We start from the raw sequence: 14,519 nt of genomic DNA on the forward strand, positions 1-14,519 counted from the left end.
AAGAGAATGTAATCTCCCAGGAGAGTATGTAAAAGAGGAAAAAGAATAATTAAGGAAAGATCCTAGTAAACACTAATATTTAAAGGGTAGGTAGTGATAAAATCATATGTCATAAAACACTAAGCTTAAAGGAGCTATAAAGTATATTTCCTAAAAGGCTTACCATTTAAAAATGGTTTCACACCTACTTCCTCTTCCTTCTCTAAGCAACAATAGCCATGGCTTATTCCTCTCTTACTGACATCTCTGTTTCACTCACTAGGTCAGCAGTAGGGAATTTAAACAGTTTTCTAGTGTGAATTATAGACTACGGTGAAAAATAAGTATTGAATCCAACCTTTTAATTTTTCAGATGAAGACACTTAAGGATAAGACTTAACCAAAATTACACAGGCCATAAGCAAACATGTTCTAAGCTCAATTCTTATCCATCCCACAGAGGCCTTTAAAAGTCAGGCCCCCAAAACGGAAACCACTTGACAGTGATAAAAAATACTTACTTAATTTCAATTAGCATATATGTAATACAAAGAGCAAATGCTCCAGCGAGATCAATCAAAACAAACGGATTCATCCGGGGAAGGAAGATACTGCTAAGTCCTGGAATAATTCCACACAAGCTATGAAGAAATAAAGAATATTCATTAGCAGAACTCAATGTAACATTGATGAAGATCTTGTATTTTAGTAACATATGTCTTTTACAGAAAGCAAAGAAGATTTGTGAACAAAGCTCTCTCACTCATAAAGGTCTCCTACATCATGAGTTGAAAAGTAATTGGAATGTCTAAGTGGCTCACTCAGTGGGGCACCTGCCTTCAGCTCAGGTCATGATCCCAGGGTCCTGGGACCCAGCACCACAATGAACCCATGTTGAGCTCCGTGCTAGGCAGGGAACCTGCTTCTCCCTCTCCTTTTGCCCCTCGCCCACCCCGTGCACTCTCTCTAGCTCTAAAATACATAAAAATCTTTAAAAAAAAAAAAAAAAGTCAGAACGAGTAGGAGAGTAAGAGTCTGATCTGTAAGATTCATGTAGTAACTTCAGCAACAAACAATATAAGTTCCCATGACAGATAAATTTTTTGTGCATCCCTCTGAAATTATGTGTATCATGAAACCCCATACATATCATCTTACCTTCGACTAAGATCTGCAACATGCTCTTGAAGCCAACTCGTACTAGCAGCTTTAATAAGAAAACACTTAAATTACCTCTACTGAAAAACAAAGCACTATCAGAAATATTTTATTTCCTTAATTAAAAAATAAGTTTGGCAATGACTGTATCACACTTTACAAAAGGACATGCTATTCAAATCTAGACCTTTTTCCTCTTTTAAGCCTTCAAGATAATGAAATAAAAGCAGTTTCAACTATTTGTACTGACCTGAAGGAATTAGTAAGCTTACATATGCCACTGTTACTATTAATCTTAAGTTTTAAGATTTTTTATTTATTTATTTATCAGAGAGAGAGAGGGGGAGAGAGCGAGCACAGGCAGACAGAATGGCAGGCAGAGGCAGAGGGAGAAGCAGGCTCCTCGCTGAGCAAGGAGCCCGATGTGGGACTCGATCCCAGGATGCTGGGATCACGGCAGCTGCTCAACCAACTGAGCCGATTTAAAGGCTCCTTAAATGTAAAGCAGAACTTCCTAACCAGTGTGCTGAGAATGGCTTATAGGTAAACCAATTAATTCTCTCAGCTCTCAGAAAGGGCAAGTAGGGATCCAGCTACATGCAGACACCAGCCAGATACTGTCCCTGAATAAGTATCCTCCAGGTTCAAGCACCCTCTTACACTGATCTCAGGGTTATAGAAACATTCACTTTAAAAAATATATATTTTATTTATTTATTTGACAGACCGAGATCACAAGTAAGCAGAGAGGCAGACAGAGAGGGAGGAGGAAGCAGGCTCCCTGCTGAGCAGAGAGCCCGATGTGGGGCTTGATCCCAGGACCCTGGGATCATGACCTGAGCCGAAAGCAGAGGCTTTAACCCACTGAGCCACCCAGGCCCCAGAAATATTCACTTTTTAATGTGTAACATGATGTAAAAAAGATCGGCAAACTTTATGCAAAAGCCATATAATGGAGCAGTTAAGAAAAGACTCTGATGCTAGACTACCTGGCTTAAAAACCAGCTCTGCGGGCGCCTGGGTGGCTCAGTGGGTTAAGCCGCTGCCTTCGGCTCAGGTTATGATCTCAGGGTCCTGGGGCTGAGTTCCGCATCGGGCTCTCTGCTCAGCAGGGAGACTGCTTCTCTCTCTCTCTCTCTCTGCCTGCCTCTCATCTACTTGTCATCTCTGTCAAATAAATAAATAAAATCTTAAAAAAAAAAACAAAAAACCAGCTCTGCCTTAGCTAAATGTGTCACCTGGGGCAAGTGATTTAATCTCTCAGTGTCTCTGTATAAAATAGGAATAATAAAATTGTTTACTTCATATGGTTTAGGGAGAATTAAATGGGTTAATCTACATAAAGAATTTAGCACAGTGCCTGGTAGATAGAAAGTGTTCAGTATTATTTCCCACTCAAATTTCAACTAACGTCACAAATAATGCTTCTGGGAACTTGAATATCCAGCTAATGAAAATAGAAATTAGAGAACCCTTCTGAAATAAGTCTGGCACAATATATAATCAATGACTTAAAATATATTATATTTCCAACCCACTTACAATTTCTTCTGTGGGAATTTATCCTACAGAAGACCCAGAGATGCATACAAGATATTTGGTATAAAAAAGCAGATTATAGAATTATTTATAAAAGGAAAACCTCTTTCTGATCTTTAGAGAGAGATATCATTTCTAAAACACTGTACCTTCTTAACATTTCTAGAATGAATGTTATACTATTTTCATAATTTGTAGTTTTTTTCAAAATAATTCTGAACATTACAAATATCACTATTTAATTTTTTAGTTCATGCAGTAATTCTTAAACTCTACTTCATAAAAATACAACTCATGCTTCATAATATTCATAAAGTTGTTTAAATTTGAATGGGCAACTCAGAGAGCTTTCTTCTCTTGGCTGTCCTAGTGTTCAAGTCAGTGAGACCTAAAAAGACCCTCTTCTATCTTTGCTTCAAAGTGTGGGTCTGTGCACAAAACCCACTTCTGTTTTTACCTCATTTCTCCAACAATTAGTGATTAACACTTTGTGGGTTAATGGAATTCCAGAACATGGAAATGACTGAAAAATGATAATAATTTTGACCACTGAAGTGAAGTATCAGTCTGAATTTTTAAAGACTTGAAAATAAATGAGTATTTCAAAACATATATGCTACTTTACAATATATACCCATCCACCACTGACAAAAGGAAGTTCCTGGGAATTTAACAGAATACAATTATTCACAAAGAGTACATCAACTATTTCAAGTATATTGATGCTTCCAAAATGCTTGCAATAGGCTTTTTGTAGGTAGGTTATACATCTAAAATCCCATTCGTGTTTTTTGGCAAATGTAATTTTTCATCATATAAATTTAATATATAAGTCAGTTCTGCCTGTTTTTAAGTAATACATTATTTTAAAGTTTGAAATAATTAGATTTTGTTTTATAATTCTCTACTTAGAGAAGACCTGAGAACCTCTAGGGTAGTTCTCTCTTCTCTTCATGATAAACTTTCTCGTTGATTTAGGAGTTAATAAAATAAGCACAGACTTGCTTTTATAAGAGGTTAATTGGATTTTTAAATTAATGGTAAATAAAAATCATACCTTCAGAGACATAAGCAAAAGGTTTATTCCGAATAGAAAGCATTGTGAACAAGTTGAAGGAAAGAGCCACAAAAGTACCAACTAATAATCTTCCCCTAGAAAGAATAATAACATTCACCATTACTTTTACCTTGTTAATACCAATATGCAACTTCAGCATACAGACAAAGAGATGGGAAGGCAGAGTGGTCTGCTTCAGTGGTTTGGGATTTGCAGAGCCACATTCTGAACTTGCTTTCGAGCTCCATAATCCACGTCCTATTGCTCCATCTTACAGAGATCCAAAACTGACTCACTGACTCTTAGCATCAACAGTATCTTCTAACAGGTATCTGCTGTTATAAATCCACATAAACGCAATGGTGTTCAGGTCAGGATATCCGGAATTAAACTGATCAAATAGGTAAGTCCATATATTTGGCAATTATGTGTAGTAGATAATAACAATTCTATCTTTTCTAAAGATGCTACTAAAAGATTTTTGGCATCAAATTTTAAATTATAGGAGCTCAATGGGGCTAGTTTAGTGTGTTGACCTAGGCCTGTAAATAATGAGGGACCTAAAGCCAGAGTACAAAGGTTTTCTCGTGTAATATAAAATGAAAGAGCTTGGGAATAGTTAAGGGTGAGAAGTTGTCTTGGGATTTGGGAATTTTGTTTGTGAAGTATCCGAGAAATGTATATTGCCACACTCTGAACTCTGACATTGGCCAAAGTAACCATTATTCCTAATATTCCTAATTTGCCACTTAATAATTGGGAATCAAACATAATAGTTATATATTATGTCAAAAGCAAAATCTCACGTGTGTATCTCAGGCTGCTCCAAAAAGCGCTCTGCACTAAAAGAAAGAAATAATGTATTAGGTTAGTTCTACAAATTATGAAATGATAAAGCCTTATTAAATATAAAATTAATCCAATAAGTGAACAAAATCTTTTTTAAATTAATTAATTAATTTCTACATCCAACATAGGGCTCAAACTCAAGACCCTAAGATCAAGAGTTGCACGCTCTTCCAACAGAGTAAGCCCGCTGTCCTGGACAAAATCTTTTAATGATATCCAACTGTTGATTATTAGCAGAGATCAGGCAAAGAAACTTACAAATTATTCTCAATATGTAATATCAATTTTCTCTAAAAAACTTTTTTTTTCTTAAGATTTTATTTATTTACTTGACATAGAGAGAGATAGCGAGAGAGGGAACACAAGCAGGGGGAGTGGGAGAGGGAGAAGCAGGCTTCCTGCTGACCAGGGAGCCCAATATGGGGCTTGATCCCAGGACCCTGGGATCGTGACCTGAGCCAAAGGCAGATGCTTAACGACTGAGCTGCCCAGACACCCCACAAAACCTGTTTCAGTGGGTTTGTAACTCAGCATTAAAACATGTCTGACTGAAGCCCTTTCTTTCACACCTTTCACACCAAAATTAAGTCAAAACAGAATGAAAAGGGATAAAAGTCTGAAACACTAGGAAACCATACTGTCAAAACTCCAGTACTGTTCATCTTAATTTCATTTTCAAATCAATCCAGTGTCTCATGAATTCATGTTCTCAAAGGTGGCATAGGTAGAATTTACAATGACAGTAACATTGTATACAAATGTACCTTTCTTTTAATATAAAGAGAGCTCCCAACTGTGCCAAGACTGTGGAGGCAAATACAGCTAAGACTTCTAATCTTTCAAATCTGAAATCAGAAAATTAATTAGATCAGCACAATTCATAAACCAGTATCTCCAGAACACATTTTCATTCACTTATTCACTACTCAATTTTCCAATGTGCCTACTATAAGCCAAACACTGTTCGGACAGACTACAGATTTTCTAGAATGAAGATAAAAAGAACATCACAGATTAAGAAATAAGAACATCACAGGTTAAGATGTACAACATCTATTCCAGGACCCAATTATGGCTCTTATTTTTCTAGAAATATTTATTATCATAATTAACAGCTAATACTGGATTGGCCCACCTTGTGTTAAACATAAATGCTTAACACTATCTCTCTCTCTTTTTTAAAAGATTTTATTTATTTGAGAGAGAGAGAGAGAGCACATGATCAGAGGGAGGGCGAGAGGGAGAGGGTGTCAAGCCTGAGGCAGGGCTCAATCCCAGGACCCTGAGATCGTGACCTGAGCCTAAGTCAAATACTTAACCGACTTAGCCACCCAGGCACCCCCAGATTATCTCTTCTAAACTTTCCAACACCTTAGGAAGGTTACTTTATCCACTGTTTTAAAAAAGAAGAGATAAGGAACTTGACACACAAAAAAGAAAAGTAACTGTTTAGAGTCATATAGCTAGCAAGTGGAGGAGTCAGGTTTCCAAACTTAGGCACTCTAGCTCCAGAGTTCATGATTTTAACCACTTATTATACTGTCTATCACTGCTACACATAATTGCAGTTAATTACATACATGTCTTATAATCCCTAAACTGTCAGCTGCAGGCCAGGGGCTGTAGTTCTACTCATCTTAGCTTTTTCCACAACACATAATTTAATGGCATTCAATATTTGTGGTATGTATAAATGCTTGAACTTTCTCGAGGAATTATATATCTTCAGAAAAGATAATAAAATGATTAAGGATGTGCATCATACTGATATTTGTAAAGGAAAAAATGTTGAAATCAACAAAAGAACATATATATTATTAAAAATACAACAGAAATTGGGGTGCCTGAGTGGCATAGTCAGTTAAGCCCCAACTTTTGGTTTGGGGTGAGGTCATGATCTCCTGGGTTGAGACTGAGCTCCGCATTGGGCTCTGTGCTCAGTGCAGAGTCAGCTTGGAGATTCTCTCCCTCTGCCTCTTCCCTTACTTGAGTGCATGTTTTTTCTCTTTCTCTTTCAAATGAGTAAATAAATCTTTAAAAAATATATAACAGAAATGTACTTATTGACATGGAAAGATGTAAGTGAAAAGAATGAGTTATGAAAGTATAAAAACAGTATGTACATGAAACAAACTTATTTGTGGAAATTGATAAACTGGTAGTAAAGTGCATATGGAAATGCAAAAAGTGAAGGAAAGCAAAGATAGTCTGAAGAAGAACAAAGGTGGAAGATTTACACTGCCAAATGTCAAGATTTATTTCAAAACTATCATAGTTAACACAGCATAGTACTGATGCAAGAATAGACAAATGTACAAGATTAAACAGAGCAGAAAATCCAGATATAGAATTACACATTCACAATCACCTAATTTATGAAAGGGGTAGAGACAGAAAAAGCAGTAGAAAAAGGATTAATTTTTTTCCAATATATGTTTTATCAGTTGAAAAACTAGATAGAAACAAATGTGCCTTGAACCTCTACCTCAACTCATAGACAAAAATGAATTCCAGTTTGACTACAGGTCTTAAATGTAAAAAGTCAAACAACAAGACCTCTGGCAAATACCAGAGTATCTTTATGACCTACTAGTGGCCAAGATTTCTTGACAAGTACACAAAAGGGACTAACCATAAAAGACTGATAAACTGAATTTATCATTGAAATTAAAAACTTCATTTATGGGAAAGATAATTATATATAAAGAACTCTTACAGATCAATAACAAAAGAAAAAAGGTAATCCAATTCAAAAATGGGTAAAACACTTTAATGAGCATTTCACAAAGTAGGTAATCTGAGTGATTTAAGAAGCATATGAAAAAAAATCAACAAAAAATATGAGAAAGTATTCAACTAGTCATCAGGAAAATAATTTATTTATTTATTTATTTTTTATTTAAGATTTTATTCATTTATTTGACAGAGAGAGATCACAAGTAGGCAGAGAGGCAGGCAGAGAGAGAGGGGAGGAAGCAGGCTCCCTGCTGAGCACAGAGCCCGATGCGGGGCTCGATCCCAGGACCCTGGGATCATGACCTGAGCCGAAGGCAGAGGCTTTAACCCACTGAGCCACCCAGGCGCCCAGGAAAATAATTTAAAACCACAAGACACATCTACACATCCCAGAATTGCTTAAAAAAAAAAAGGCAATTATCAACTATTGGTACAAGCAGGAAACAACCAGATCTCGCACACATTGATAGTAGGAGAGTAAATTGATAAAACTCAAGAGAACTGGTATTTTCTTATCTTCTAACAATGAACATCTGCAAATCCTATGACTGAGTAACTTCACTCAAAGATATGTACCCAACATAAAGGGATAAACATGTACACCAAAAGACATGTACGAGAATATTCGTAAGTAGTTTTATTTATAACAACTAAAAGCTGAAGATCATCTAAATGCCCTTCAACAGCTGAACATAAAAAGAAATTATGGTATATTCATAAAATGGAATATGAGAGCAACGGACCAGAGTGAACTACTGCTATGGAGAGTATACACTGTAATCCCATTTATGTGCCTTCAAAAACAGACAACAATAATCTGCAAGGAATAGTGGTCAGAACACTGATTACTTTTATTGGGTTTGGACTAAGACTCAAAACAAAGGGAGACTTTTTGGGGGGACTTGTAGTGTTTTATATCATGATCTAGACAGTAGTTAAATAGGTGTATTCATTTATTAAAATTCACCAAACAATGGGGCACCTGTGTGGCTCAGTGGGTTAAGCCTCTGCCTTCATCCCAGGATCCTGGGATTGAGCACCATGGCAGGCTCTCCGCTCAGCAGGGAACCTGTTTCCCCCTCCCCCTCTGCCTGCTTCTCTGGCTACTTGTGATCTCTCTCTCCGTCAAATAAATAAATAAAACCTTTAAAAAATAAAATAAAATAAAATTCACCAAACTGTAGAAGGATGTAAGACAGAACGAAATATAGCCCTGCTACTATGAAATTTGTATTTTAAAAGGGGAGAAAGAGGGCGCCTGGGTGGCTCAGTGGGTTAAGCCGCTGCCTTCGGCTCAGGTCATGATCTCAGGGTCCTGGGATCGAGTCCTGCATCAGGCTCTCTGCTCAGCAGGGAGCCTGCTTCCCTTCCTCTCTCTCTGCCTGCCTCTCTGCCTACTTGTGATCTCTCTCTGTCAAATAAATAAATAAAATCTTTAAAAAAATAAAAAAAATAGAAAAAAATAAAAGGGGAGAAAGAATAACAGTTTATAAGTTCTAGTAAATTGTATATAGAGAATTATAGTAGTCTGATGTGAAAAGAGGCTAACTAGAATTCATTTTAGAATCTATTTTAGATTGGGCCCAGTCACTTAATGACACCAGCATTTAGTGATATTAGGATTGGAATAACAAGATGGAGCTCATCTTGTAAAAATGATGTGAAGAACATTTTAAAGAGAGACAACAGCTTGTACAAAGAACCTAATGCAGGAATAAATTAGTTGTATACAAACTACAGGAAAAAAGTGTGGTATGGAGGCATGAAAATGCTAACTTGAAGAGAAGTCGGCACAGAACAGTTTATGTAAGAATTCTGTAAATTAGAGAAAGGACTCAGGATTTTATTCTAAGTATGACAGCAAACAACTGGGTGGTTTCAAGGAGGAGACTTAAAGTATGACTCAGATTTAAAAAAGAACATTCTGACTGCCAAGGGGGTAAGAGCAGAGGCAGTTAGAAAGATGGATTAAGGCAAGAAATGAAGGTAGCTTGATTAGGAAGTTAGTAGTTGAGATAGAAATGGGGGGAGGGACAGATTCTGGATGTGTTTGTAGGTTACCCTGATGTAACCTGCTGATGGATAGATGTGGGGAATGAGAAAATAACAAAAGATTTTGCTTGAAAAACTGAGTTGTGGTGTATTTACTGAGATGGGAAAAACTGAAGAGGAATAGGTTTCGGGGGAAGAAAACAAGAATTCTACACAATATTTAAGATACCAATTAGATATATCCATGTGACGCTATAAAGGCGGCAGTCTGAAACAAGACAGATCTCAGGGCTAAAGAACTAGAGTTTGAAATTACTAAATACAAATGATATTTCAAGCTATGTGACTGATTGAAATTATAGCCAGAAGTTAATTTTTATTGTTTAATTGCTCCCTCCTTTCTTGTTCACTCTAAGTTGGCCAAAATGGGAGCATCATGTCCTTGCTTAATCTTGTCTCCTGGCCGTAATATCTGATCTAAAGACTAATACCTGTTCAAGCTGGACCAATCAATGGTTCTTTCTCATGACTTTTTCTTTATTTAATTAATTTAATTTAATTTATTTATTTGGGAGAGAGAGGAAGGACACAAGCAGGGGAAGTGGCAGAGGGAGAAGCAGACTCCCTGCTCAATGTGGGGCTTGATCCCAGAACCATGGGATCACGACCTAAGCCAAAGGCAGATGTTAAACTCACTGAGCCACCCAGGCACCCAACTTTCTCGAGATTTTCCTAACTAGAGTTGAGGAAAATGCTTTCCTTCTCTAAGATGAAGGCAATAAGGTTCCAGCTAAGGTCTTGCTAGGAGTTATTCCAGGATGGTAGGGAAAAGTGGTCTGAGAAACTAAACCTGACATGCAGAGAAAAGCAGCCTGGGAGGGAAGAGAAAGACAATGTCCTGAGTGTACTAGTCCCTAGTCACTTCAGGGACTAGTGACTAGTCACTTCAGTCTTCCCACATTTTGATTATATAAATTATAAGAGTTCCCATTTTCCCCCCATACTAGCTTGAATTGGATTTTTGTCACTTAAAAGCAAAAGCTTTAACTCAGATTCAAAGACTTCTATATACAGGCATCTATATGTACCTTGTAACCAATTATCATAGTAACAGTCCAAGTCTATCAAATCTCAGTGACACTTTTGAGTATCTTCTCTTTGCATTAAAATTTCATGTTTTCTTTGCCCCTTGTTTAAGTAAATAAAACCTGATTTTATTCAAAAGACTAATTTTGGTTCAAAAGTTTATTTGCCAAAATTAAATTCTTCTTTCAATGGGAGAAGATATTTGCCAATGATATATCTGATAAGGGGTTAGTATCCAAAATATATAAAGAACTTATACAACTCAATACCAAAAAAAAAAAAAAATTGAATTAAAAATCAACAGAAGACACGAACACACATTTCTCCAAAGAAGACATACAGATGGCAATAGACACATGAAAAGATGCTCCACACCATTTATCATCAAGGCAATGCAAATCAAAACCACAACGAGATATTACCTAACACCTGTCAGAATGGGTAACATAAAAAATATAAGAAACAACTGGTATTGGTGAGGTTGTAGAGAAAAAGGAACCCTTGTGCACTGTTGGTGGGAATGCAAAGTGGTGCAGCCACTATGGAAAACAGTATGAAGTTTCCCTAAAAAATTAAAAATAGTATGACCGTATGATCTGGTAATCCCACTACTGGGTATTTACTCAAAGAACACAGAAATACTAATTTGAAAAGGTATGTGCACCCCTATGATTAATGCAGCGTGTTTACAATAGTCAAAATATGGAAGTAGTCCAAATGCCCATCAACAGACAAATGGATAAAAACTATATATATATATGGAATATTAATCAACCATAGAAAGAATGAAATCTTGCCATCTGCAACAACATAGATGGATCTAGAGGGTATGATGCTAAATGAAGTAAGTCAGAGAAAGACAAGTACCACGTAATTTCACTCATATGTGGAATTTAAGAAAAAAAATAAAATAAAAAAAGAGAGACAAACCAAAAACCAGACTCTTAACTACAGAGAACAGGTAGTTATCAGAGGGGAGGTTGGGTGGGGGGATGGCTGAAATAGGTGAAGGGGATTAAGAGTACACTTACTGTGATGAGCACTTAGTAATGTATAGAATTATGAATCACTACATTGCACACCTGAAACTAATATAACACTGTATGTTAACTCTATGGGGATTTTTAAAAATTAAAAAAAAAAGAAAAAAGAAAAATGACTAAGTGTTGGTAAGCATGCTGGCAGGAATGGAAAATGGTGCTGCTGCTGGGTATAGTGGTTCCTCAAAACGTTAAAGATGGAATCACAGAGTACGATCCTGGAATCAGTATCACCCAAAAGAGCTGAAAGCAGGGATTCAAAGAGATCCGTGTACACCAATGTTTATAAAAGCATTACTCACAATAGCCCAAAGGTGAAACGAACCAAATGCCCATCAAAAAAAGAATAAACAAAACATCATATATACATACAATAGAAAATAATTCTGCTTTAGAAAGTAATGAAATTCTGACATATGCTATAATCACAGATGAAATTTGTAAACATTAAGTAAAATAGGCCATACTCAAAAGACAAATATTGTGTGATTCCATTTATATGAATAACCAGAACAGGCAAATTCATAAACACAGAAAGTAGAATGGCACTTGCCAAGGTCTGAGAGATAGGGGAATAGGGAGTTATTGTTTAATGGGTACAAAGTTTCTGTTTCGGAAGGGGAAATATTTCTGGAATTAGTGGCAGCGCTCACAGACCAATGTGAAGGTGCTTAATGCCACTGAATTGTACACTTGGAAATGGTTAAAATGTTAACTTTTATGTTACATATATTTTATCACAGTAAAACCCTCCACAAATTAAAAAAAAAATTCTTCTGTCAAGTTTTTTCCTGGAATCCAAAAGGAGCTCACTTTTTCAAATACATCAATAAAAACCTCTAACACAAACGATTATCTTCCAACTTCAAACTTTTAGTAATTCCTGAAACTACAGAAACAGAACCTCAAATTGTTAGTCTTTTGCTATCACAAATCCAGTCTTAAGGTAAAAATACATCTCTACCACTACTTTAATGTTAAAATATATCACATTTACTCTAACATTTACAGGACACACCTAGAGGAAAATCCTTTGTACCTTCTCTAAATCTCAAGAGATTACCAAAATATTAAAGAACTTAATGTGAACATTTTATGTTAATATTTGTTTTATAAAACAGAAAAAAACTTAATGTGAACATTTTATTTTAATATTATTTAAATTTACATGTTCATGTTCCTTATTGAGAATCCTGTGGAAGATATCTTTTTAAATCTACTTTCACTATTTGACCCCCATCCCACTACGCAGACAGCATTTCTTCTCTACAAACACTCTAGCTAGCTCTTTACTGCCCGATAATAACTACCACTTTAATAGCAGTAAGTTAACAAAAAATAAAACGACTTGAACTTACCCAAATGAATAGACAGGGCTAGGTTTCCTCATCATTACCCAGTAACTTATCAAACACGTCATTAAACTAAGTAAAAAGGAGAATAAATTTAGCTTCAGAACTACAACAAGAGAACACACAAAAAGAAATTGAGATTTTGGAATTCCTAAATTTGCTGAAATTTATCAGTGCTTGCACACTAAATTAATAAATTATTCTAATAAACTGTAATCTAATCACCACAAGCATCCTATTATATGAGTTTTAACATACAGAGAAACTGAAAAAAGTCATGATCCATCAAGTCAGTAAACAGAACCTAAACCCATACTTTCTCTACTCAGTAAGTTATCCACCCTAAATGGTTTCTGTAACTGAGAAAGCAAAAGTGACACAGTAATAATAAAGGTAATATATTTTATTTAAGCCACAGACAATAAACTTTAACTCTGATAATCTCTAATCTTTGTTAAAAGTTAAACTAAATATTAATAAGAACAATATTCTGGATAGGATAAAATTATGTTCATTTTCCAAGTACAGTGAAGATTTACTCTAAAACAACTTACTACAGTGTGAAATCCAGGTGGTAACTGTATGCTTTAGATGAGTCAAGTAGATTTAGTTACAGAAGTTATGAAAAGACATACTTATACTCCTATGGCATGGACCCTGAAGACATCAAGTATCTTGCAACCTAACATAGTGATATGAAAGTTCCCACAAAGCAGGGAGCCAAAAGGGTGTCTCCCAATTCACAATTGCTCACTTCTTAGTTATTAATGCCCACCTATATGGTATGTTCTTACTTGACCCTGCTCCTGGCCACAGGTGACTTACCTACAGGTAGGCATCCAAGGCATATGATCTAATGCCTAGGTATTACTTTCTCTGTTCCTCTATAAATGGGGTATTTTCTTCCAGTATATCTTCTAATAGTATTGTTTGTATATATGTTCTATGTTGATAATCTTACTTATTTCACAGATTACTTTTCTTTTGGCACAGAGAACAAAATTCAGTGCAACAAATTCCTTAGTTTCAAAACAGTAAAGAGACTTTTAAAAACTTACCTAAAAAGATCAAAAATGGTCAAGTACGTATAGGCAGTTAAAGCTGCAAAACAACAGAACAACTGATTAAAATGTTGCTGAATCCATGATGGTTCATACCCAGAGTATCCTTTATCAAGAAAACCTGAGTCACTAATTAACCTTATATGTTGGCAATTACCTAGATTAATATTCGTAGCCAAACGTAGTAAATACAGAGACTTCTTTTTTTTTTTTTTAAGTATTTTTATTTATTTATTTGACAGAGAGAGATCACAAGCAGGCATAGAGGCAGGCAGAGAGAGAGAGAGAGGAGGAAGCAGGCTCCCCGCCGAGCAGAGAGCCCGATGTGGGACTCGATCCCAGGACCCTGAGATCATGACCCGAGCCGAAGGCAGCGGCTCAACCCACTGAGCCACCCAGGTGCCCAATACAGAGACTTCTGACTAGCATGGATGATAGAGTAGGGGACTCTTGATCTCAAGATTGTGAGTTCAAGGGGCGCCTGGGTGGCTCAGTGGGTTGAGCCGCTGCCTTCGGCTCGGGTCATGATCTCGGGGTCCTGGGGTCGAGTCCCGCGTCGGGCTCTCTGCTCAGCGGGGAGCCTGCTTCCTCCTCTCTCTCTGCCTGCCTCTCTGCCTACTTGTGATCTCTCTCTGTCAAATAAATAAATAAAATCTTTAAAAAAAAAAAA

The 14,519-nt window shown here is 36.4% G+C and overlaps 1 protein-coding gene across 3 annotated transcripts in view; it reads right to left on the bottom strand.

Moving 5' to 3' along the window:
* The window catches only part of SLC30A6 (solute carrier family 30 member 6), a 42,429-nt gene that overhangs the window by 15,886 nt on the left and 12,024 nt on the right, over positions 1-14,519 (bottom strand). For all 3 annotated transcript variants that reach the window (XM_044261810.1, XM_044261811.1, XM_044261812.1), the window contains 7 exons: positions 13,847-13,889; positions 12,795-12,860; positions 5,347-5,427; positions 4,540-4,575; positions 3,734-3,828; positions 1,138-1,186; positions 501-620 (listed from right to left, as the gene is read on the bottom strand). In XM_044261810.1, the coding sequence (XP_044117745.1) occupies positions 501-620; positions 1,138-1,186; positions 3,734-3,828; positions 4,540-4,575; positions 5,347-5,427; positions 12,795-12,860; positions 13,847-13,889 (490 nt within the window). The remainder of the gene's footprint in view (positions 1-500; positions 621-1,137; positions 1,187-3,733; positions 3,829-4,539; positions 4,576-5,346; positions 5,428-12,794; positions 12,861-13,846; positions 13,890-14,519) is intronic.

The sequence above is a fragment of the Neovison vison genome, chromosome 8 (assembly GCF_020171115.1).
Source record: "Neovison vison isolate M4711 chromosome 8, ASM_NN_V1, whole genome shotgun sequence".
Taxonomy (NCBI): domain Eukaryota; kingdom Metazoa; phylum Chordata; class Mammalia; order Carnivora; family Mustelidae; genus Neogale; species Neogale vison.